The sequence below is a fragment of the Ictalurus furcatus genome, chromosome 29 (assembly GCF_023375685.1).
Source record: "Ictalurus furcatus strain D&B chromosome 29, Billie_1.0, whole genome shotgun sequence".
Classification (NCBI taxonomy): domain Eukaryota; kingdom Metazoa; phylum Chordata; class Actinopteri; order Siluriformes; family Ictaluridae; genus Ictalurus; species Ictalurus furcatus.
The window spans coordinates 9,148,933-9,176,105 of NC_071283.1; the positions used below are offsets into that span (position 1 = coordinate 9,148,933).

Consider the following 27,173-nt stretch of genomic DNA (forward strand, 5'->3'; position numbering starts at 1 on the left):
AAAAAAGAAGAAGAAGAAAAAAGTATACTCTATGGAAATTGTTGGCTTTTTTTTTTGTTTGTTTGTTTGTTTGTTTACATATTTGGACAAGCAAACATTTGATCATCATTGAAACAGTGCCTTTTAATAAAGTTGATATACTTGAACAAAACCATAAGGAAAATTAGCCTTTTCAGTCATTTAGTCAACAGAAATATCAATAGATGATATTGATAGTGATATTGTTCTGTGGAAAAAGTACAGTAAGTACACCCTTGGCCTCAGAAGCTAGTATTGTCCCTTTTAACAGAAATAACGTCTTATAGGTGTTTTGCATAATTGTCCACCAGGCTTGCTGGAATTTATGACCACTCTTCCATGCAAGATTCTTTCAGCTGCAAGATGTTTGAATGATTTCTTGCATGTACTGCCTGTTTTAAATCTCCTCACAAAATTTCAATGGGATTTAAATCTGACAAGCTTTGACTAGGCCATTCTATTAACCTCCATTTCTTCATTTTGAACCATTCCTTGGTGGATTTGCTAGTATGCATAGAATCATTATCCTGTTGAAAGGTCCATTTTTTTTATTAATCTTCAACTTTCAGACAGATGACCTCACATTATCTTCAAGCACTCTTTGGTACGATGCAGAATTCATAGTTGAATCAATGAATGCAAGCTCTCTGGACCCTAAGGCAGCAAAGCAACCCCAAACCATAACATTTCTACCTCTGTGCTTCACAGTTGGTAGTGGTGCTTCTCCTGAAAAGCTGTCTTTGGTCTGGGCCAAACATGTCTGCTGTTACTGTGGGCAAACAACTCTATCTTTGATTTGTCTGTCCAGAGCACATTATTCCAAAAGGCCTGGTCTTTGTCTATATGCTCATTAGCAAACTGTAGTCTTGCCCTAATGTTCTTTTTAGACTGCAAAGGCTTTTTCCTGGATCGCCTCCCATGCAGGTCAAATTTGTGCAATCTCTTTCTGATTATAGACACAGGCACTTTGACACCATCCCTTGCAAGACTTACTAGCAGATCCTGTGATGAAATTTTGGGGTTCTTGGAGACTTCTTTTTGCATCAGACGTTCTGCTCTTGGGCTGAATTTGCTGAGACAGCAAGTCCTGGACAAATTGGCAGTCGTTTGAAATCTGTGCCATTTGTAGATTATTTTCCTTACAGTGGAATGATGCATTTCAAATCATTTGGAGATCTTTTTAAATCCCTTGCCAGACTCATAAGCATCCACAACCTTTTTTTTCTTAAGGCCTTATATAACTCTCTAGATCTTGCCATGATGACACCACACACTTCAATAACAAAGGGAACAGCAGACACTCGATAAGAGAGGGGTATAAATAAGACAGGTTCCACCTGCACTCCCTAAACAGGTTCTAATCACTGGCACCCAATCCTGAACACCTGATTCTAATTTCATGGATTTGAAGGGGTTATAAATGTATAAATGTAGGGGTGTACTTGCTTTTTCCATGTGACTGATCTGTTTTTGTTAATTTAAATTGTGGAAAATTACTACAAAATGTCTACAAAATTACATCATCAATCATTTGATAGAGTGTATCAACTTTATTCATAGGCACTGTTTCAAAGAGGATCAACTGTTTGCTTGTCACTTTTAAACCTAATGGTAACTTGGAAAGCCCTTTTTCAGAGCCTAATGGTAACTTGGAAAGTCCTTTTTCAGAGCCTAATGGTAAATTTGATAAGCCCTTTTCAAAACCTAATGGTAATGTAGATGAGCTCTTTTTTTAACCCTATTGGTATTGATATCATAGTCTTTCTGAAATATATTGGTTATCTACTGTTTAAATACAGTATAAATACTGGAGCTTGAGCTCCGGGTGTCAGATCACTTCTGAGAATTCTCATCGGTGTGGATCTTGTGTGGTGGAACGGAACCAATAAATCTGGACCCTTGCTTCTTCTCACTCACGGCTGGTGTCTTTTTTCCTATCTCCAACTGGGTTCGGAGATGTGAGTATTTGCCTCTATGTTGAATTTTAAGTGTTTTGGGTAATAGGCTAAATTTGAGCCAGCAATATATATATATATATATATATATATATATATATATATATATATATATATATATATATACACACATACACACACAGTATCTCACAAAAGTGAGTACACCCCTCACATTTTTGTAAATATTTGATTATATCTTTTCATGTGACAACACTGAAGAAATTATACTTTGCTACAATGTAAAGTAGTGAGTGTACAGCTTGTGTAACAGTGTAAATTTGCTGTCCACTCAAAATAACTCAACACACAGCCATTAATGTCTAAACCACTGACAACAAAAGTGAGTACACCCCTAAGTGAAAAAAAAAAGATTAAAAAATAAATAAATAACAACGTAAAATTAAGATATCAAGAAGTTAATGAATGTCTCCCTGCCTGACTCCCTTATTGTCTCCCTGCCCTCATTGTGTGAGTACCGAATTGAGTTCTCTTTAGCGGCTTATTGCGCTTGGATAGTCAAATAAATACACACACATCATGTCAAAATGCAGGTCTGGCTGAGTATTCATGCAAACACAGTCGGTTATGTCTTAAGTGAATGTAAACAGTTCGACAAAAGAAATCGGAGGTCTGTCAATACAGTATATTGGGCCTGTGCATTAGGTCTTAAAGTGACAGCAATCTAATAAACCTGCTGCTCTGAGTGTCATTAATGTTAATCAAACAAAAGACAAAGAGAAAAATCACTCACTCACTCATTCGACTGAATAACCAGTAAATTTAATAAGAATCATCGTACCTGTCATACAGTGAAGTCTATTTTATTTTACATGTAATTGCTTTATTCAATTTCCGTAGTGTTTCTTACTTGAATACTACTGATAGACCTACCTGAGAAAACATGTCGTTATTGTTAATGTCACGGTTCAAAGGTAGAGACAGAAGCAAGCACAGATTCTCAAACATGTAATAAACAAACAAACAAACAACAAAACAAAGACACTAAGACAATTTGGCAAAATACTGTGGCTAAGGCTAAACATAAACAATGAAACAAAACATACTACAGGAACAAAGGTCAAGATAGACAATACGTAGGATAAAGAAGCAGTACAAACAGTGGCTATTTATGAGTGCTCGTTAAACAGAAACGTGATACAGGTGCAGGTGGTCATGTGACAGTGATGTAGTATGGTGCAGTGGCTGCTGGGAAATGAAGTCCAGAGTTACCTCCTTGATATATGACAGAACCCCCCCAAGGGCACTTCTCCCGGAGCAGTCAAAATGCACTCCCTCCCTCTGGCGATCCTGGCCCCCGGGGCAAAATGTCCCCAGCTGAACCAGGAGACTGAGCGGTGTCCTCAGCGGAGCAAGAAAGCAACGCAATGTCGTCAGTGGAACAGGTAAGCAGAGCGACATCCTCAGCGGGGATGGAGCTCAGAGAGACATCCTATGCAGGGGAGGACAGCATGACAGCTTCCTCAGCAGGACAGGAGAGGGGAGCGATGTTCTCTGCAAGGCCCGAGGGAAGCTCCAAATTTCTGCGAGGCCATAGAGGGGATCAAGGTTCTTCACGAGGCCAGAGAGGGGAGCGAGGTTCTCCGTGAGGCCAAAGGGAGGAACGATGCTCTCCGCAGAGCACGAGGGGGAAACGATGCCCCCCGTGGAGCAGGAAGGGGGAGTGACATACGGCACGCAGAAAAGAGGAACGACGTCCTCAGCAAAGCAGGATGGCAGAGCGACAACCTCAGCTAAGCAGGAAGGCAGAGCGACATCCTCAGCCGAGCAGGAAGGCAGAGCGACGTCCTCAGCTGAGCAGGAAGGCAGAGCGACGTCCTCAGCCGAGCAGGAAGGCAGAGCCAAGTCCTCAGCCAAGCAGGAAGGCAGAGCCAAGTCCTCAGCCGAGTACGTAGGTAGAGCGACGTCCTCAGCCGGGCAGAAAAGCAGATGCCTTTCTCAGCGGAGCAGTAAAGCTGAGCGATGCCCTCAGCGGTGGAGAAAAGCAGGGTGAGTCCCTCAGCAGAGCAGGCAAGCACAGCGGCGTTGTGCACAGGGTTGGCGAACAGAGGGGAGCACTTGGGTATGTCGGTAGATGGAGCAACATCTTCAGCCAACCAGGGTGACTGAGCGACGTCCTCAGCTGATCCGAAAGGCTGAGCGGCGTCCTCAGACGAGCAGGGAGGCTGACTCACGTTCTCCACTGACTCCATCCGCTGGACCAGATCCACAATAGGGGAGGGAGGGTGGGAGATGGCACCAGCCCAGTCAACAGGCTCCCACTTGTACCCGGACTCCTCCATGTCCTCCTGCAGCTTGGTACTCCTCCTCTTGTTGGCGTAGCATAGCATAGTTCTCCGTGAACATAGCTGGCAGAGTGAAGCCCAGGTATTTCATGATTCATCTGCTGCTTCCGAGTTTTAGGTCTTACGTTCTGTCACGGTTCAAAGGTAGAGATGGAAGCAAGCGCAGATTCTCAAACATTTAATAAACAAACAAACAACAAAACAAAGACACTAAGACAATTAGGCAAAATACTGTGGCTAAGGCTAAACATAAACGATGAAACAAAACATGCTACAGGGACAAAGGTCAAGATAGACAATACGTAAGACAAGGAAGCAGTACAAACAGTGGCTATGTTAAACACAAACGTGATACAGGTGCAGGTGGTCATGTGACAGTGATGTAGTATGGTGCAGTGGCTGCTGGGAAATGAAGTCCAGGGTTACCTCCTTGATATATGACAGTTAAATAAGATTGTAGTGATATCACCCACCCCTAAACTTTGGTATTTAGTGATTCCAGTCTTGAATTTCACAAACAATGTGAAATGTACTTCTTAATGTAGTAAACATCATAAACCTTTCTGATAGCGATTTTTTTTTTTCATTTTGGGAATTAAAATTTTAAAAGTTACAAGATCACAGCTGTGTTCAGAAATGAGTTTGTTGTCATTCATAGACAGATTAAAAGCAGTAATAAAGCATGAGGCTTGTTGTTATGACATGCTGCTAAATGTAACTCTACTCTGTACTCTCTCTCTCTCTCTCTCTCTCTCAGCCTATATAACTGTGAGGGAGATACCTCAAATCATTGAAATGTTAACTCGAACTGGAGGACACAATATAGTGTGATACAATAACAAAACAGGTTCATTCGTATTTTCATACACTTGTAATATAATAAAAGAAAAAATATCCCTTTTTTCTTTGAAACCATAGGAAATTAGTTGAAGTACTAATGACATGAAATTAAAAAAATTAAATGGCAATGGCAAGATGTAATAGTGGTATTTTTTGTTACATTTATGTTGCCATTGATTTGTAAATGTTAAAATATTAATTTAACAGCTCAGTGTTGAGTTTACAATTGCAATTAATTTTATTTCAATTTAATTACTTTCTGAACTTGGCTGGACTTGACTCAGACTTGAGTCCACGCAGACTTGCACTCGATTGGTTAAGGACTTTGTTTCGACTCGAACTCGACAAAGGTTAACTCGGACCCAACACTATTAACACATTATTTGATGTTTTACTTTGTGAATTTATTTATTTACTTTTTTAAATATACACTCATTTCAAATGTGATGACTGCAACACACTCCAAAAAAGTTGGGACAGTTGACTACCACTGTGTAACATCAGCTTTTCTTTTAATAACACTTATTAAGCAGTTGGGCGCTGAAGACACACGTTCGTTAAGTTTAGCAAGCACAATCTCCCCCATTCATCCATTATGCATTTCTTCAGCGGCGCAACTGTACAGGGCCGTCATTGCCTTATTTTGCACTTCATAACGCACCACACATTCTCAATCGGAGACAGGTCAGGACTGCAGACAGGCCATGCTAGCATCCGCATGCTCTGCTTACACAGCCATGCGCTTGTAATCCGGGTAGAATGTGGTTTGGCGTTGTTATGCTCTGGATGGCAACATATGTTACTCCAAAATGTGTACATATCTTTCTGCATTAATGGTGCCCTCACAGATGTTTCCCATGGGATAACTGACACACCCACATACCCTGACAGGCTCTGGCTTTTGGACCTGATATTTGGATGGTCCTTTTCCACTTTGGCCCGGAAAACACGACGGCTGTTTTGTCCTGAAATGGTGTTAACTGTTAAAGATTCACCAAAGTATTCCCAAGCCCATGTCAGGATATCCATTACAGACTCATGTTTTTAAGACAGTGACGTCTGAGGGATCGGAGATCACGTGCATTCAGAAGTGGTTTATGGCCTTTCCCCTTTACACACCCATATTTGACCAGATTCCTTGAATCTTTTAAGTATATTGTGCACTGTAGAAGGTGAAATGCCCAAAATCCTACCAATTTGTCTTGCGGGAATGTTGTTCTCAAAGTGTTGGATTATTCTCTGAAGCATCTGTTAGCAGATTAGAGAGTCTTGACCCATCCTTGCTCTTGAAGGTCTAGGCCTTTTTTGGAGGCTCCTTATATACCATGACTAGACGATTGCCTCACGTGTTTCACATCACCTTCGTATTTCAACTCGTCACATCGCTGTTAGTTCTAAATTGCCCCTCTCTCAACTTTTTTCTAATGTGTTGCATGCATCAATATCAAAATAAACATTTACCTTCAAAAAACTATGCAGTTGATTAGGTAAAACATCAAATACCTTGTCTTAATACTTTTTTTGTTTAAATACAAGTCAAAGTACATTTACAAATGACTACTCTTTGTTTTATAGCATTTTCCTTAATGTCCCAACATTTTTGGAATTGAGGTTGTAAAATGTATATCCATTATACTTGCAGCAGGCTATGTATTAATCATTGCACCCTGTTCACCTTGCCATTTTGAGTTGATTCAATGGATTTGTGAAGGTAAAGGTGTATATTCCATTCCATCGGGTCATCTGTGATTTCATTTTCCACTCACTGGAGGGTTCATATTATAAATTGATGTGGCTGCTTATGTAATAATCAACACACACACACACACACACACACACACACACACACACACACACACACACTTAAACTGCTTTGTTTCATGTGAACAATAAATTACAAGAAAACTGATAGCATGTTTCTGTACTGATTACACAGTTGAACATCCATGCTAAATAAATGCCAAGTGGTTTCTAGAGCAGTGATAAATATTACACACACACACACACACACAACATACACACACACACACACACACACACACACACACACACACACACAAACAAACTTCACTGATTTTCATGGTAATGAGGAAATATCTTATTGACAACAAACAACAAAAACTGGCATAATTGTTTCACTAAAGCTTATAAATGTCTGGTCTAATTTCATTTGCTTGACAGCAGGGCTGTCAAACATCTCCCCATCTTGTGAAAGAGCAAGAACTACTAAAAAATTGAGCCCTCAAAATCAGAATTTATTTTATTATTATTATTATTATTATTATTATTATTATTATTATATCACAGCACTGTTGAATTGTGCAGAAAGTTGGACAGGTGTAGATTAATTTTCTATAACTTTTATAATTTTCTGTTTTATTAACTTCAGGAATAAGAAACAAAAACGTGAGAGAATGACTGTAGCTACTATAAGCGACAACAGGAACTAACTTGTCTCACAGACATTCCACAACATTAAATGTAACTATAAATGGCTAAAACTCCTGTTGTGTTATTCATTAATAGATTCATAAAATGTAATATGTGACAAATTACTGTAGCATAAAAGTCTTTTTGACATACTGTTACAGGAAAATAATCAACTTTGTGGTGGTAAAAGTAACTCATTTTCACACTGTGCCACATCTTCACCCCCACCCTCACCCCATCTTTGATTATTTTCCTTTAACAAATGGCATGTTTTTTATTCCTTACTGAGCCAATGAATATTTCACAAGAAATTGTTTTCTTGGCCATGAAGTCATAGCAAGACCCAGGCTAACAGAATCAACCAGGTGGATTAAAAAAACTATGGACTTTGCTAAAGACATAATTCTCTACAATAAAAGGTACACAGTGGAGGAATGTCATGGGCTTTGGAGAGGAGGTAATAGAGGCTAAAATTAGTGGCTAACAGACAGTCACCAGGCTATGCCCATCAAGAGCTATTCTGGCACACTGAAGTATTTTGGCGCCTCTTAAAACTTGCTGACATGCATAACAAGCCACAGTTTCTCCTTAACAAGCACTGCAGAATTATGGGAGGAAAAGCACGTTAATCATGCCACTAAATTCCATGAAGGTTTATGAATTTAAAGTATAGGCAAGTCAGTCAGTTTTCCTTGACAAATGTTCTATGGAAGTACTAGGTGATTTTCCACAGGTAATTTCCCCTAGGTTGGCTAAACTCAATTCCTGGAGTTTAGCCACAATCCTACTGAGATTTGTGTGCTCCTTCTTTAAAAAGCCTTGGTAATTATCTAATGAGTAAATCAGGTTTGCTAAATAGGCTAGATAAACTCTGTGCAATGCTCTGTGCCTCTGTGGGGGTCTGACACCACTGTAATAATGTATTAAATAATATGAACCTACATAATACAGCTGCATGTTCTATTTCTCAGGCAGGTTCCATAATTGCACCTTCTATTCATACTGAATTATTTATTTTCAATGATTAACATTACTCTCTTCTGAGGAACAACATTAACTGATAGATACAGAGGTTAGCTATGAATCTTTTCTATGGTAACACAATTCTCTGGAGGCCAAAATTAGCTGCTAACATGCCTTGTGGGATAAATTTAAAGTTGTATGATTCTAGTAGCTGATTTTTTGTCTCCACAAACCTGTAGCTATATACAGTATGCACCCAAACCCTTGCTAGCTTTTACACTTTGTCAATCACTTGCTGGTTATCCTGTTCATTCAATTATAAATTAGAAGAATTATATAAAAATAGACAAATACCATAGAAGATTATATCAACTTCTTTGTCTATACTGCAGTGCCATCTAAGACGATATGCTACTACCTTAATAATAAACCTTGAGTCACCAGAAACCTGAAGGCCCTCATGAATGAAGAGAAAAAGGTCTTTAAGGCAGGAGCCAAAGGGGAAGTGAAGTGTGTGCAGTGGGGGCTGAAGGTTAGAATCAGAGATAGTAAAGAGGATTACAGAAGGAAATTGGAGGGCAATCTGCAAAGTGGCATGATCAGAGAGGTATGGAAACAAATAAGAAAATCTCATGTTACAAACTGCAATGTGACCAACAATGAGAGGTGAGTTTACTAAGGCAAATGAGCTAAATCATTTCTATAATCTCCCCCTTCACCTATAGTCATCCAGGGTACCTCCGCTACACACCCCCTCAACTGGCCTACAGCTGCCACCTTTCTACCCATCCCCCAGGGCAGCTCCTCACCACTACTTCACTGGTCCATCATCATCATGACCAACACATAGTGATGAGAACCCTTCACTGCACCCCTCTCTCCTCCATCCCCCAGTAGGAGTGACAAGTCATCATAAGTTTCCGCTGATGTTGTCAGCTCTAAATTGCTGAAGACCTGCCCAGACCAGCTATGCAGAGTGCTAAAGAATATATGCAGTCTGAGAGTGGAAAATGTCCTGAGGCTGTGGAAGACATCCTACTTGGTACCTGTGCCTAAGAAAAAAATCCAAAGAATCTGAATGACTAAAGAACAGTAGCACTGACATCACATCTCATGAAGACCATGGAAAAGCTAGTCCTTGATCACCCCAGAAAGCAGACAACCTTAACAATCGATCCCCTACAATTGGCTTACTGGCCACTTGAGGTGGTGGAGGATGCAGGAACATTCCTGCAACCCAAAACTATCTCCCACTTGGAGAATTATGTGAGAATCGTGTGAGAATCATGTTCATGGTATGTTTAATACCATTCAGCCCACACTCCTGAGGGACAAGCTGAGGTCTGCACAGGTGGTCAATGCTCTGGTGTAATGGATCAGAGACTACCCAACCTGCAGACCTGTTTCTGATAGCAGATTATTAGCAGCACAGGTACTTCTCAAAGGACTGTTCTGGCTGCCTTCCTCTTTACTTTTTACACCATACATTTCAGGTACATCTCTGAGACCTGCCATCTACAAAGGTTCTCATATGGGACAGGAGGGAGGGAAGAAGGGGGGTGATAGAGGAGTGTGATCAAAAGCTGTGTGGAGATGTCTCAGCTTAATCATCTTTGGCAGACTACAGGAAAAACAAAATAGATTGTGGTGGACTTCTGCAGGATGAACTCGTCTCCAGCTCTGGTGACCATACAGGTTCACGACATTGAGATACTACAGGCATACAATTACCTGGGTGCACAACTGGATGACATGCTGGGATAGTCAGGAGAACACAGACAGTCTTTACAGAAAGGAGTAGAGCCAACTCTAGTCTCTGAGGTCTGAGGTCCTTCGATGTTCATTGCAATCTACTACATAGTTTTTATGAGTCAGTGGTGTCGTATTATCTTACATGTAGCTGTGTGCTGGGGTAGCAGCTTAAATGGTAAAAACACCAACAGACTCTACAGCGTTATTAGGTAGGAGTGCTCAGAATGGACTGAGACTCAACTGATGGTCGAGAGGCAAATGCTAGCCAAACTCTCAGTCATTAGTACTAAACCCAACCATCCACTCCATGCTGAAATTATTGCTCTGCAGAGTACAATGATCAGCAGGCTCCTTTTGCCTCAGCTGTCAGAATGCATAACCCTGTCATCACTCTCATCATCTAGTTAGCTTTTCTGTTAGTTTCTTACCTGCACAGGCTTCTGCATTTTCTTCAGTCCAAGGCTGTAACATATTTTGCATGCTGCTATCTTATCATACTCTACCTCATCTTGTATATACAGGTGCATCTCAAAAACTTTTTGACTAAAAAACCAAACTAAATTTTCCATAATTTATGTCAAAAAGTGGAACTTTCATATATTCTAGATTCATTACACATAAAGTGAAATGTTTTAAGCCTTTTTTGTTTTAATCTTGATGATTATGGCTTACAGCTCATGGAAATCAAAAATCCAGTATCTCAAAATATTAGAATAATCCCTGGCACGTACCAGGCAGAGCCCCGCCCCCACCTCGGCTACTAAGACCACATCTCTGTTATGCTAATCCCAGCATAAAGACCGCTCCTCAGATGCTCAAACCCATTTAAAGCAGGTGAAAACCTGGCCAGCAGGATCCATCACTACTCTTCTGGACTGTTTTGAGCACACTGACTCGCACATGTTCAGGGAGGCTGCAACTGACAGCAACTTGGACACTAACTTGTAGGAATACACGGCATCAGTGACCAGCTGCATCAGCAAGTGCATAGATGAAATCACCATCTCCAAGACAATCACTACATCCTACAACCAGAAGCCATGGATGACTGTGGAGGTGTGTACACTGCTGAGGCCCGGAGATTCTGCCTTCAGGGCAGGTGACAAGGCGGCCCTAAGAACAGCAAGCGCCAAACTGTCCCAGCCATCAGAGAGGAAAAGCGCGCGCACACACAGAAAATCCACAGTCACTTCACGGCCATCAGCAACTACAGGACAACATCACCTGCCTGTGACAATGATGCCTCCTTTCCAGATGCGCTGAGCAACTTCTACACTCGGTTTGAGGCGCAGAATGATGTGGTGGCAAGGAAGACCATCCCTCCTCCCAACAACCAGGTACTGTGTCTAACCACGGTTGATGTGAGGAAAACTCTACTCAGGGTCAACCCATGGAAAGCTGCTGGACCAGACAACATTGCTGGCAGAGTGCTCAGAGGATGTGCATACCAGCTGGCAGATGTACTCACTGACATGTTCAACATCTCCCTGAGCAGCACTGTCGTTCCAACGTGCTTCAAGGCCACCCTCATTGTCCCCATGCCGAGGTAGTCTTCAGTGTCCCACCTCAATGACTACCATCTGGTTGCACTCACATCCATCATCAAGAAGTGCTTCGAGAGGCTCGTCCTGGGGCACATCAAGATCCTGCTGCCCCTCTCACTGGACCCACTGCAGTTTGCGTATCACCCCAGCCGCTCAACGGATGATGCCATCACCATCACCCTACATCTAGCCCTCACCCACCTGGACAAAAAGGACACCTATGTTTGAATGCTGTTCATAGACTTCACCCACAATCATTCCTCAGCAACTGCTTGGAAAGCTGAACTTACTGGGCCTGAACACCTCCATCTGCAACTGGATCCTGGACTTCCTGACTGTGGGACCTCAGTCAATCTGGATCGGGAACAGCATCTCCAGCAACACTACACCACAGGGGCCCCCCAGGGCTGTGTGCTCAGTCCACTGCTGTTCACTCTGCTGACTCATGACTGTGCAGAAACACACAGCTCCAATAACATCATCAAGTTCGCTTATGACATGACTGTGGTGGGTCTCATCAGCAAGAACGGTGAGTCAGCATACAGAGAGGATGTGCAATGGCTAACGGACTGGTGCAGAGCCAACAACCTGTCTCTGAATGTGGACAAAATGAAAGAGATGGTTGTTGATTTCAGAAGAGCATGGGGCGACCATGTCCACTAAATATCGACGAATCCTCCATGGAGATCATCAAGAGCACCAAATTCTTTGGTGTCCACCTGGTGGAGAACCTCATCTGGTCCCGCAACACCAGCTCCATTGCCAAGAAAGCCCAACAGCATCTCTACTTTCTGAGAACGCTGAAAAAAGCCCATCTCCCACCCCTCATCCTCACCACGTTCTACAGAGGAACTATTGAGAGCATCCTGAGCAGCTGCATCACTGTCTGGTTTGGAAATTGCACCTTATTGGATTGCAAGACCCTGCAGTGGATAATGAGGACAGCTGAGAAGATCACTGGGCTCTCTCTTCCCTACATCATAGACATTTACACCACACGCTGCATCCGCAAGGCCACCAGCATAGTGGATGACCCGATACATCCCTCACACAAACTCTTCACCCTCCAGCCGTCTGGAAAAAGGTACAGAAGCGTTCAGGCTCTCACGGACAGACTGTGTAACAGCTTCTTCCCCCAAGCCATCAGTCTCCTCAATACTCAGTGACTGGACTGACACACACACACATACACACACACACATGCGCACACGTGCACACACACACTCTGAACTGAACACCATCCCACTCCCATTGCAATATTTGCATATTTCCTCCATCGACTCTATTGCATTTTTGCTGCTACTGTACTTATAAAAGATGTTCGATTTAATTTCTTGTCACTATTACACACTTTACCTGTTTGCTACTGCAATAACCGCTGTGTCCATATTTGGTATAAGGTAATCTGCCAAATACTAAGTCATAGCATGTTAAGTTTACATTTACACCTTTTAAATTATTTTGTTACTCTTTGGCACCTATCTTTTGCACTACCTATTGTATATTGGACATTAAAACTGTGTACTGGTCGGCGCTACACTGTCACTTACTGTCCCTATTGTCCTGTTTTAGTAGTACTGTACTGTCTTGTGTTAGCACACATTTGCACGTGCACTTTATGTATAAATGTGTAGATCTTTAGTTCCATGTTGTCTCATGTGGTTAGTGTATTGGTTTATGTAGCTCCATGGTCCTGGAGGAACGTTGTTTCATTTCACTGTCTAAGGTACCAGCTGTATATGGTTGAAATGACAATAAAGCCACTTTAACTTTGAACTTGAACTTCTTAATCTAGCATTTATTTTATATATTATAACTGTAAACTGTTGTTTTGCATACTGTTATTTTATTTAATTGTCCCTCTCAGCATGGTCCTGAACACAACAAGTGCTGCTTTTATGTTGTTTTGTTTTGGGTTCTTGTTTGCTTTTGTCATGTGCCTTTCATCCTGTCCTAGTCCTGTCTCTACGTAATGTGTTCATCTGTTCTATGCCTTGATTTAAAAAAAAAAAAAAAAAAGTTATTCTACCTTGTTGTTTCTGTTCAGTGTTGCGAAGTGTTATGTCCAGGCATTGTTTTCTAGGCCCTGTTCTGAGTGTAGTACTTCCTGGTTTTGACACTCACCCTGTTTTCACCATTTTATGATTATGTATTATCATAGTTTGTTGCTATTTGGCTGTGTTCTGATCCCTGTAATGGAAGGAATCTTTGATTTGGTGCCATTCTAGGTGAACTGTTTTTTTTAATTATTATTATTTATTTATTTATTTTTTAGGTATAAAGTACATCTTTTGGAAGGGACGTTACATTTATTTTCATTTGTAACATTCCACGGATTCTGATGATCTTTTGTGATTTTCTGAACCCTATAACAATAGCAAATAATATAACACTGTATTACCAATTTTAGGATTTGCTCATTTATACACAGATATACAAAGTGATTCAAGCCATTTTTAACACATCTTTGGTTAAAAAAAGAATTTAATATATTTGATTTTTTAATTGTTTGATCTCTATGTTCTGCTGCCTCATGGCAGCTAATAAGAGTCTGACAGAAAATGAAGTCTCTGGTGCCTTGTAGAGAGAGAACATTAGCATAGAGCTACCATATAATCATGTGGTTACCATGACAGGTCTGAAACAGCTTGAGGGACTTCCTTTATGGGACTTTGGAACACAACTAATGAGAAGGCAAACAGATTAGATAATGAAACCTAAGTCTGGTTGTAACACCAGAGTGAAAGGCAGCAAATATACGGATTATGGCTTTTGGAGGTTAGTCTAAATGTTGTTAGTTTACTTTGGGCTGTAGTTTACTCTGGTGATATAGCATGAAACTAGTGAAGATTCTTGTTAGCTGAGAAGAAACTCCAGTAAGAGTTCAAATGAAAACTAATTTTCACATTCATAGAAGTATTTAAGTAATGTCAGGTTTATCCAGGATAATTACAGGACATTTTTTTTTCTAATTATCTTAAGGTAACAAATAATTATGATGAAAGTAATGATGCATTGTGTAATGACAATGGGGTTCTGTTTGTGTGGAGGTCTGGGAAAACCATGTCAAGTTTTAATGAATATTGAGGTTCTTCTGTCAGTAATATACTTTGTCATCTCTACTTTAAGAAAACATAAATATACAGTGATGAGAAAAAATATTTCTTGTGTTTTTGTGTATATCTCATACTAAATAGTTTTAGCTCTTCAAACGAAATACAACATAAAACAAAGGCAACCTGAGTAAACACACAATACAGTTTTTATTTATTTATTTTTATTGAAGAAAAAAAATGTATCCAACACCTATCACTCATGTGAAACACTAATTGCCCCCTTAAACTTAAAATCTGATTGTGCCACCTTTAGCAGCAATAACTGCAACCAAATGCTTCCGAGTGCTGGAGATTGATGTTTCACTTACTTCTAAGACTAGGACTTACTCCTATGTTTTGGATCATTGTCTTGCTGCATAATCCAGTTGTGTTCGAGTTTCAACTTTCGGACTGAAGTCTAGACATTCTCCTTCAGGATTTTCTGCTAGAGAGGAGAATTCATGTTTCCCTCAATTATTGCATGCTCCCCAGGCCCTGAAGCAGCAAAGCATCCTCACACCATCACACTTCCACCACCATGCTTGACCGTAGGTATGATGGAATTCTGTGTTTGGTTTACACCAGATGTAATGGGACCACTGTCTTCCAAACAGTTCCACTTTCAACTCATCGGTCCACAGAATATTCTCCCAAAAGTTTTAAGGATCATCAAGGTGTGTTTTGGCACAATTCAGACGAGCCTTAATGTTCTTCTGGGTTAGCAGTGGTTTTTGCCTTGCGGCTCTTCCATGGATGCCATTTTTGCGCAGTGTCTTTCTGATAGTGGCGTCATGAACAGTGACCTTTATTGATGCAAGAGAGGCCTGTAGGTCCTTTGGTGTTGTCCTGGGCTCTTTAGTGACTTCCTAGATGAGTAGTTGCTATGCTTTTGGAGGAATTTTGGAAGGTCAGCCACTTCTGGGAAGGTTCACTACTGTGTTGAGTTTTTCCATTTGGAAATAATGGCTCTCACTGCTGTTCTTTGGAGTCCCAGAGCCTTTGAAATAACTTTGTGGCCCTTCAAAAACTGGTGTATGTCAATCACCTTCTTCCTCATCATTTCTGGAATATCTTTCAATTTTGACATAGTGTGTTACTGGGTAAGACCTTTTAACCAACTTTATGCTGTTGAAAAAGTTCTATTTAAGTGTTTATTTGATTGAACAGGTTTTGCAGTAATCAGGCCTGGTTGCATCTAGTCCAGCTGAACCCTATTATGAATGCTATTTCATAGATTTGGGGAAATTATTAACTATGGGGCAAATTAATTTTCACACAGGCCCAGTTAGCATTGTATAACTTTATTGCTTCAATAAATATAAAATTGTCATTTAAAAACTGTATTTTGTGTTTACTCAGGTTGGCTTTGTTTTATCTTAGATTTTGCTTTAATTTCTGAAACAATTTAGTATGACAAATCAGGAAAATTCTTTTTCACAGCACTGTATTTTCCCTAAATGTACACTTTCTAATTTTGCTTTGATATCTGCCTGCAAAGATTATGTTTGGTAATGAGCCAGTTTAACAACTGCAGCAGAAAATTCAGTCAGTTTGCCTAAAAATGTCTAAAACCTTGCTAGTTTCTCATGCTTTCATTAAGTTTTTGGATGGTTACATGCCGTATGCAATTGACATAAGCCTAATAAACTCCTGTAACCAGATATCAGCTATGAAAATGAGAAGAGTGCTTAGACACTCTGTATAGATGACAGTTTTAAAATGTTTAAATAATCTAATATAAAGACATTAATAAAAATAAATTCAGTCAATAAAACAGAAATTACTTTTACCTCAGGAGACTGATGTGGATGATACTGATAATCAAAGTTAGAACTGATCTCACATTTTTAGCATTTTTAGCAGTAATCTAATTATTGACTTTACTCTGAGTAAGACAATATTGTGATTAAGATGTTTGCATGAGTCGCTTTTAGAATACTCCTTTCATGTTCAGGTTTTACATGTTATAGAACATAGTTCGATTAACAGCACACGTCATTACGTCCCCACGTCACACCGTCCGACATTCCCTCCAGAATTTCACGTATCAACATACAGTTCGTCTTCATTATGGTACCGTATACAGTTTTGGGTGTTTTTATTTAAAATTTTTACGAACGCTTCAAGTACGGTTAATTATTTGTCATGCTGTACGTGCAAATAGACGACTGCTTGAAGCCATGGGCTGCGTCCCAAACCGCGTACTTACCTACTATATAGTAGCCGAGATACATGTATTTCGCCTACTATAGGCCTATAGTAGGTAAGTACGCGGTTTCGGACGCAGCCGTGCTCTCTTGTTTGCCGTAAAACGGTTGAGCACTGCCGTGTGTAATCGTGTCCTGTCGCAAAATGCGGTGAAAACTCTCACACGACGTTAATAATGTGATTAAGGTGTGTACATGTCTGTAATACACGTCGATAATGCGACTAAAACAGGAGTACTCCACATGTCTTAATTCCATTTGTGTTTACTTCGACTATGACCTTAATCGGATTAAGGTCATTAAAAATTGCTGTTTATATGGTAGTTTCTTAATCAGAGTATTGTCTTAATCAGGTTAATATTGGGTTATTGTTGTCCATGTAAACGTACTGACTGATATATAACAAACTCTCAAGCTCTTAGGGCTCTAAAGTACTGAAATGCAGAACAATGGATGTGCCCCTTTTCTTCTTCTTCCTCTTCTTCACATATTTGTTACAATTCTGCCAAGTGTAAGACACTGTCTTCCTCAAATCAGTTCTGAAGACTTAATAGTTCATGGGAAAACTTCTTACTATCCTTGTTTTACAACATTTCTTCTAATGATCTTATATTTTGGATTGCTTTCTCAGTACACTCCTCTTCAATTTTGGTGGCTACATTTCTACAGTGAATCATCTAAACTCATTGTAATTCTAAATGGAAATAATTCACTAAACTGTGAAAAATATTAAGTGAATAAACTTTATTAAAAAGAAGAACACAGTTAAGAAGAATGCATGTTTAAACATGAAACGAATAACCTGGATAAATAAATGGGTATTTCCCATTTTTGTCCTCAACTAACATTGAGTTGTGTGGAAATGCACTTCAAGATGCTGACACTTAACAGGGAAGTTTTTTAACCTTGGTCTAACATTGCTATCATTAGCAACTCCGCATAGCATGCTCTAAGTTTCTCACATGTTTGACTTTCAGCTGAGGTGTAGGAATTCTGAAGATGTCAGCGCGTATCACCATTTCACTCAGTATTCAGAAGATAATGCCCTTGCCACTAGGCAGGAGACAAATGATTAAAGGGATTTGTGATGACTGTAAGAGATGAGCCATCTGTTGAGCACTTTGTGGTGCAACTAAGTAGACAGTTTTTCCTCAGCACTGTTTAAGCTATTCAATTTCAGTGCTGAATGAAATTACAGTTAAAGCTTGGGTTATTCGACCCAAGAACAACTTCAATGTTGATCAATACACCATGGCAAGCTGCAGCTTGTTGGAGTACACATATAGATACTTAGATAACTCAGATGTGCAATGTTTACCAATTCCAATCTTGTCAGGGTGGCTACCAGATGTCAGATAATCCAATAGTCCATTGTTGACTGTGGTATCAATAATCTGGCCCCAGTATTGGATGTCTAAGATCACCTCAAACCAATCCTTGCTAACTGTCTAACAATCTAACCATGCTAACAATGATCTTTAGCTGTGTCCGGATATCCCTACTACCCTACTATACAGTAGGCGAAAAGCAGTATGCCAAATGAGTAGTATGTCCAAATTCTCAGTATTCATAAAACAGTAGGCAAGAAACATGCAGATGACCTACTGCTTCCGCTGAGATTCTGAGATGCTGAGGTGATGGAACCACTGGACACTGTGGATACCGCACTATACCATAAAGCAATGGGATTGGCGTGGAAGAGCTATCAGAATCAAATATGGCACGTCGGCTCTTTTGAAGCTGACAATGCCAACATGGCGGATGTAGCACATCCAGATTGTATTCATGCTTACCACTTATACTGATCAGTACACACTGTATTATTGGCCGAGCAGTAGGTACTGAATAAAATGCAGTAGCTACTGTCACATTATGCGATTTCGGATGCAGCCTTAGTGTTATCTTCTTTCTGACATTTTTGGATTAAATTAGCAAAACCTTGAGATTGGAAAAAAAAATTACAGAATTAAACTGTTGTATAAATGTAGTTAAGTAGTATATATCAGGGGTATCAACTAAAATTTGGTCCAGCTACATACATTTTCTTGCTTACAAAGGCCAGGAATGGTGACAACAATTACATTTTAATGCTCAATCATTAAAACTTAGTGTTAAAAATAAGTTTGAAGTGTTCATATTTTGTTTCACAGTTGTGATTCATGTTACCGCCATTGACTAGGGCCATGAACTCTGAACAGATAAGACATCTGGTTTTTGTCCATTGACTTAATTATCTTTAAACATTCTATTTCTGAAACTGACTCTTTTATTTTTAAACAAGTCATGTTATCAGTATGCTCATCAGAGAAGGTAAATAAAATGAAAAATCTGTGAAACTCTGAACACTATCCTTTCTGTGCTAATATCTTTAGCCCTGTAGCTAGTCTCTGATCTCAGGAACAGCCATCAGCTAAATATTTTACATAAATGCTTGCTATTAGATAAGCCTCAATAGAGGTTCTGCTACAGACGCTGAGCTGGTTCATATTTAGAAAACCGGAGTCAATGAACTTCAGCTAGTTTTGTAAATATGTTTATCAACTCTGCTACAGTATATATTTTTCCAAATACTTTGTGCTGGTCAGCTGAAATATTTTGGTGGGTCTGCATTCAGTTGATAACCCTTCACATATAGAATATAGCACAATCATATTTCCCAAATCTAACATTTTACCTACCAAAGATCCATTCTACCAAAGAGAATTTAAAGGCTACATAGCTTCTATGCATATACGTTCCAGCTCTTTAATGTGAGAGATGGAAATTCTAGCTTTTTGCAAAGCCATCAGTTTATAGACAGCAGGAGTGCTGTTGTTTTGAGCCTGGACCTCAAATTGGAAGTGAGCTAAATCAATAAGATCCAAAAACAACAATATTGATTTGAATCAAAAAGGCAGACAAAAATGCTGGTGATTTATGACATTGATTCCTGCAGTAAGTGCAGGATGCTCAAGAGAGAAAGGGTTAGAATACAACTGGGTGAGTTTCAACTCTTATCCTCAGAGTTTTCTCTCTGTACTGTTGTCCAGGTTTGTTGAGGTTACCTCAGCTGGCCTAGCCTGGAAGAGGACACTTCTACTGTGCAACTTTTCACTCAACTGCCTGAATAAAAACACTTGCTTTAGGTGATATTACCTGGACATTCAATTGCTTGGTTACAAAACAATCAAAGCCCAGGGAATCAAGCTTATACCATGAATTTGCTGGTAAACAAATAAAGTATGGCTTGGTTAGAATTCAGCAACTTGAGGACAAACCAGCAAATTACTTTCCTTCACTGACTGGAATAGATCAACTCCAATTCATTTGACTTCATGTCTCTGGCATCACTAAACTCTTACAGTATCTTGCAAGTTAAGAGGCTTATTTGAGCGACAGACTATCTGGTTGAACTTAAAGGTTAGGCAGTACTTTCTGCTGACAGGCTAGCAATGGGAGCCATCATGAACTACCAGATAGCCATCTGGTAAAGACACTACACACATAGACAGGTTCCTCTTAAAACCACTTGGATCTTATTTCAGCCTTGTCGGGGTATGGCATGGTAATGTGAAATGGAACACTGGATGGATTCCACTATTCCACCATATTGGTCATCAGCTGTAACATGAACTGCTAACATCTTGATCTTCTCTTTGCTGAAACATGATGCCTTCTTGCCTTTTAAGGGTCAATCTAGTCAAACCTTGATATTTATTTTTGACTAAATATCCATCTCCAATGTTCTTAATTCTTTTACTTGATTCCTTTCCTTTCTTTCTACCAAATATAATGTAGCCCATCAACACACCTCCAAAGCGAGCTCTTCCACTTCAAACTGCTTCTTGGCCATGCGGTTTTCCCCAATAGCTTTATGATAGTAGATCACCATGACATCGTACTTCTTCATCACAGATTTGTAGTTTTTGTTGGTCAGTTCATGGACACGATCCTTGCCATCATACTCGGGGATGTCCAGGACTTTTACTCCCCAACAGAGAATTCCACAGGTGAGGAGAACAACTCCAAGCCACAAGCCCCACTTCATGTTCCCGACACTTCAATCAGTAATAAAAAATCAAAATGGTTTCCTAATTTTTTTTTATTTATTTTTGCTTTGTTCCTAACGGCAGGTCACATAAACAGTTAGGAACAAGGTCCAGTCCGTGTGTCTGCCGCCCTGAAAAGAGCAGGACTGATAATTCACACGTCCTTTTAAACACACACATGCACACAAATCTTGCTTATGACTCTGGGAGGGGGTGAGGGTGAGGAGGGGTAAATTTGTTGGAGAGAAGTTGGACTTGCATAGGCAACATGATGGAAGCAGTGGAAGAAGGTATTAGTAGCATAAAATCAGACCAAGATGTGATTGGATAACTTAAATAAGGAAGGGTGGATATGTCAAAAAGGTGGGACCAAATCTGAGCACCTGTTTCAACCACCAGAGGGGTACTGGGGTAGTGAGATGGACACTGATATGGTCCCTCAAAGAGACATAGGTACAGTTGAGCCAGCGATCAAGGCAATAAGATTCCATTTCCATATTAAGTTTTGATGATCGCTTCAACCCTAACTAAAAATAAGAGCTTGCTTGGACAGTGAAAACAGGGAAGTCTGTGGCTCTCATGCCTGTGCTGATTATGCATTCATTTAGCTCAAACTCATTTGGCTCTATTCCCTTTGTAATACAGCAAAAAACAAACAAAAAAAAAAGGCGTATGTAAAATTTCTATTTAATTTATTAATCCAAAGCTAAACCAAGGAGTGTTCATGTATGTGAGCCTGAGCCAAACAAAAATGTATATACAGACTCAGAGAGCTAGATGAGGCAGTGTCAAATTTACAGTGTGTAACTGGAGACTAGAGTTATTAATAAGTTTGACATATGACCTCTGTTCTTTTATTCTGTTGACTCAAACAGATCATAGCATTTGGAGAGGTCAAGCAGGGAAAGAGGTGGAGTGTAGCCAGAGGTAGGTAATATAGCCAAAAACTTACTTTATTGAATTAAAAAAAGATTAGGGACATGGAATAAGGTACTGTATGCTTCTGTGAGCTCAATGTACTGTACATGGACTCACATCTCATTTAAAGCTATGATAAAAGCCATAACAGTGGAACAAGAGAAGCTATTATTCCTTACCTTTTTCCCACCTGTTTTTGGACAAATCTCGTTTAGAGGTTGATGAAGTCCATGATGATTGATTGATTGGTTATATTTTGGCTAAAGTGCTGGAAATCACAATTCAGGTTGTATTTATCATTGAGATCTTATACTATATATATATATATATATATATATATATATATATATATATATATATATATATATATATATACTGTATATACTGTATAGCTTATTTGACTGGTCACTTGAATTGACTGGGTTCAATTCAATCAATAAAAGTTACTGATAAGCTAAACTACTATACATAATAACTTAAAGATAAGTAGGTCTATGAATAATATAAAGGATGTAATATATATATATATATATATATATATATATATATATATATATATATATATATATATATATATATATAAAGAACTTTAAATATTGGACTTAATGTCTTTTTTTTCTCAACGGACATTTGAATTGCCCCACATTTATTTAATAAATAGTTAATAAAAATTAAAATAAAATGAAAACCATATTGACCTTAAGGGGTTCCTTGGCTACACAAGAGTTTGAGAGCCTCTTTTTAGAAGATATTCATAGGCACAGGAAAATTGGCCACTTGGTGTGTTGGCTGCATAGCTTCCTAGACATAGCAGTAGCTTTAAAAAGATTATATATATATATATAATCTTTTTAAAGCTACTGCTATGTACAGAGATTACACATAGCCCCAGTTATTATTTGCTTATTCACCTGTATTATTTCTTTACTACACCTGTAATTGCAGGTAGACTATCATTGATGGGTATGTTAGTAACACTGTTGCTATGCAGAAAGTGTTTGATTAGGCTACCCACTGCGCCACCATGCCATTAGCTTCTCATGTGCTTGAAGGTATTTTTCTTCATTTTACACAGATTCTCAACTGCCAAAGCAGTTGATTAGGAACTACTCGCAAGTTATCACACAGGAGGTGGTAATAATCGGAATATTGGTGGAATAAAATAATGCAGTAAAAAAGTTAATTCATACCCATCTTCTCCAAGTTTATTGATATATTGCAAATCCACATTTTATGTGTAAACCACTACATGGAAACAGTATGGTGACACATCAGTACAACAGCACCACCAATGGTCATTAAGAACAATATACAGAATTATATGAAGAAGCAAGGCTGGGGGTAATTTCTTTCTAACCCCAGCTGTACATTCATGCAGCCTATCAAAGATAGTCATGCCAGGTGATTCCACAGAGTGAAACACCCCTTAAATCTGATTTCAAATTTAAATTTCAGTAGCAGTGATTGAGAAAGCACATGTGAAACACAGTTGCAGGTATAATGAATATGAATCCATCCATCCATCTTCTATATGGCTTATCCTTCTTCAGGGTCACGGGGGAACCTGGAGCCTATCCCAGGGAGCATCGAGCACAAGGCAGGGCACACCCTGGACAGGGTGCCAATCCATCGCAGGGCACACTCACATACACATTCACACACCCATTCATACACTACGGACAATTTGGACATATGAATATTAATTAGGTGGATTATTTACTATGTCATCCTTTGTAGGTATACTGAGCACACATTGTCTAGTCAAAGTACAAATTACACATGTTTAGCATGATAGTATTTAGAGGAAACACGGCAGGAACCCAGTCAGGCCTTGGACTAACAATTAGAAATCAAATTTTATTGAATACACCTGTCTATCCTATCTGTCTTTAGCTCTGTGTGTGTGTGTGTGTGTGTGTGTGTGTGTGTGTGTGTGTGTGTGTGTGTGTGTGTGTGTTTGCGTGTGTGTGTGTGTGTGTGTAATAGTTTTCCCACACATCATGAGCAATGAGATCTCATGATGTGATGGATTACTCAACTCTAATAGTTTGTCAAGCTACTGTTAGTTAATAGATTTTTAATATCAGATTTTAATAATATTAATATCATCATCACCACTTTAAACTATGCATAATGTTGCAAGTAATGCCATATTGCTTATTTAGGTTAATCATATTCCTAAATGTGTACAACACCAATATTAATCAACTTATCATTTACTGAAGGTGAGAATACATTGAAATATTATCAAAAACAAAGATCAAGGAAATATTTTTTGGGGGGGGCAAGCACTGACATTCAGTTTTCTATTAATGCATTCATTTCATGTGGATACATAAGAGGCTATGCAGAACATCTAGAAAGTAAATATCTAGTGCAGCTATTGATCTCATTTTATCAGAAAAACAGCAGTAACAGTGAATTGGAAAGTGGAATTTAAATCTCATAAATTAATTCCACAATCCTACACCCTCATGCAATGCATGAAAGAAAGAAAAGAAAAACACGAGTAGGAGTGATGGAAACAAGATCTGGATATCAATCCCTATATACTCTGGATGAAGAAGAATCAAGGAAGTAACTACAGTGTACTTCAGTCATCGTTTGCAAACATGCAACAAGCAGGCCCACTCTACAGCGCCCTCACATGGCAGAGCCCAAAACAGACCACTTTCCAACTTTTACCTGTATATTTGTGCATCTTTGTGTGTGTGTGTGTGTGTGTGTGTGTGTGTGTGTTTGCCCGCACATGTTTATGTGTGTGTGTGTGTGTGTGTGTGTGTGTTTGCCCGCACGTTTGTGTATGTGTGTGTGTGTGCGTGTGTGTGTGTGTGTGTGTGTGTGTGTGTGTGTGTGTGTGTGTTTGCCCGCACATGTTTGTGAGTAGGTGGCTATGTGGGTGTTCTGTTTTCTTGTGTGCAGCATTTTTCATCTCTTAATCTCTATTTATGCTTGAGACCAGCACTTTTCTGAACCTACATATGGACTGTGAACTAAAACCAGATAGCACCAAAGCAAAGAAAATTACTGTACCTGACTGCAGGTGCAGAGGAACAGAGGAAAAGGAATACAGAGAGAGAGAGAGAGAGAGAGAGAGAGAGAGAGAGAATAAATTGCACACATAAATCCAAAGAGCTTATTAAGCGAATCAATAGTCGTGACCATGATGTTGCATTTGAACTCCAGGGAGATAGCTTCTGTTTGTACCAGAATGTAAAATGCTTATCAGTAAATAAACATCAAAACTATTATTATGACATGCTTACCACACTTTTATTTAAAGTTTACCTATCCTGAACATGAACAGGAAAATCAACCAGATCCTTGGTAAACCTTTACTATTGATGATTGGTTTACCTCACACATCTGTCTTCTATTGTAATGATACTTTTATTCCATTTCTAATTGTAATTTCTCTTGCATCCTCAGGATGATCAGTAGGGATGGTCCTGGGTTCTTGTAAAGCTGTGTTGTGATCATTTGTTAATTTAAAGTATGTTTAAAAGGATGTTAAAAAAGTAGCTATATGCCAGTAAAATGGAAATACTGATTGGATGCACAATACTTGAAGACATAGGAGCCAGGTGGGTTGATCTATTAAGCAGTCTTTTTAGTTTTATTGTTAGGCACTAAATAGTGCTTTTCAGATGGTCGATTTCAGATAATCAAACATAAATAGAACAGTCTTCTTGTGCTTTTAGCTAGCTTAGTCTCTGCAGGTTTCCATCTTTCTCTGGGCAACATGTTGACAAAAATACAGGCACATATTTAGGCTTCTGTAAATAACACACAAGTGTAGAAAATCACTCATTATATGCTCACTCCCTCCAACCCCTCATTCTCTCTGAAGACAATTAGTACCCATGGGGAATCAAAAGTCCAAGGGCTGAAGTTTGACCTGATCCATATCCTCCTACCTGGGCTGAGTCGAAGTAAAGGTCCAGGGGTGGAAACAACTCAGTGTGTTTCAGGCTGGATAACTGTGTTGATGAAAATTGTGGTATTGCATGGCTAATGGGTTATGGTTATAGAAGGCATTAGTTCAGGTCCAGCTCCACCCCTGCAATTTTTTTTCTGCTGCTCAACCACACTGCTATTGACACAACACCAGACGCACCCTGCCATTGATTACCCACCCTAGTGAGAGAGAAAATCCACCACAGCCTGTTTTTTGTGCAATCAGTTATATCCTGGTGATGTCAGAATAATTGTGCACAAACCTGCAATAATGGGAACAGCTAGCCCCAAGCACTGTCTCACCTCTTTTTTGGTCTTGGGTCTCAAGCAGGCTGAAATTATTAAATTGAGAACCCATTTGACCATGCCCCAATAGGAAGCCCTGACAACATCCTTCTACCCACCCAAAAGCATACTTTTTAGTGTTTGCTGTGAGTTCGGCCCATCTCAGGGATCTCCGGATAGTTCCCAAATGCTGTGCCACTGCTAGCCATTTCTATAGATGATTATTTTATTAAAAAGGCATACAAGCTGAGCGTAATTTTGTCCATGAATTGTTGAAATGACCCTTGAACAAGCAGAAAGGTTGTTACAAATTGGTGTAATCCATTTGGATACTGGAGAAAAAACTGTCAAAGGAATCTGCCAGTAACCCTTACTCAAGGGTCCTTACTCAAATTGAGTGTTAAATAAAAGAGAGATGTGCTCAACTGATTAAGCAGTTCATCAATGCACAGCAGTGGAAAGCATCAAACAGACTTTTCTAAAGGCCTCTGGACCAGTTCACTGTGGAAACTAGGACCACAGCACTGTTCCAATCTCTATGGAACTCCTCGATTACTCCCATGTCAGTCATACCCTGGAGCTCTTCCTGAACCACTTTTTTGTGTTCAGGTAATCTGTAGGGATGGCTGCATACAACCATTTCCCATTTCAGTGTGGTCTTCTATGTAGTTAGTGAAAACAAGTAGTTTCACGTACCGTAGAGAATACGGAGAAGCAGATGCAGGTGACAGATTCAGGCAGTATAATCCAGAGGAGTAGTCAAAGTTCGTAGTCGAAAAACAGGCGAGGGTCACGCAATCATGCAAACAAAACAAAACGTGGAAAGGCAGAAATCGAGGTCGGGGACATAAGCAATGGTCAAAGTCACTTTGCAATAA

At 39.5% G+C, this 27,173-nt stretch overlaps 1 protein-coding gene across 2 annotated transcripts in view; it reads right to left on the reverse strand.

Annotated features, from left to right (window-relative positions):
* Positions 1-21,286, reverse strand: part of LOC128604255 (calsequestrin-1-like) — a 47,505-nt gene extending 26,219 nt beyond the window's left edge. For both annotated transcript variants that reach the window (XM_053619248.1, XM_053619249.1), the window contains exon 1: positions 20,898-21,286. In XM_053619248.1, the coding sequence (XP_053475223.1) occupies positions 20,898-21,134 (237 nt within the window). In that variant the 5' untranslated portion in view covers positions 21,135-21,286. The remainder of the gene's footprint in view (positions 1-20,897) is intronic.
* Positions 21,287-27,173: the final 5,887 nt, after the last annotated feature.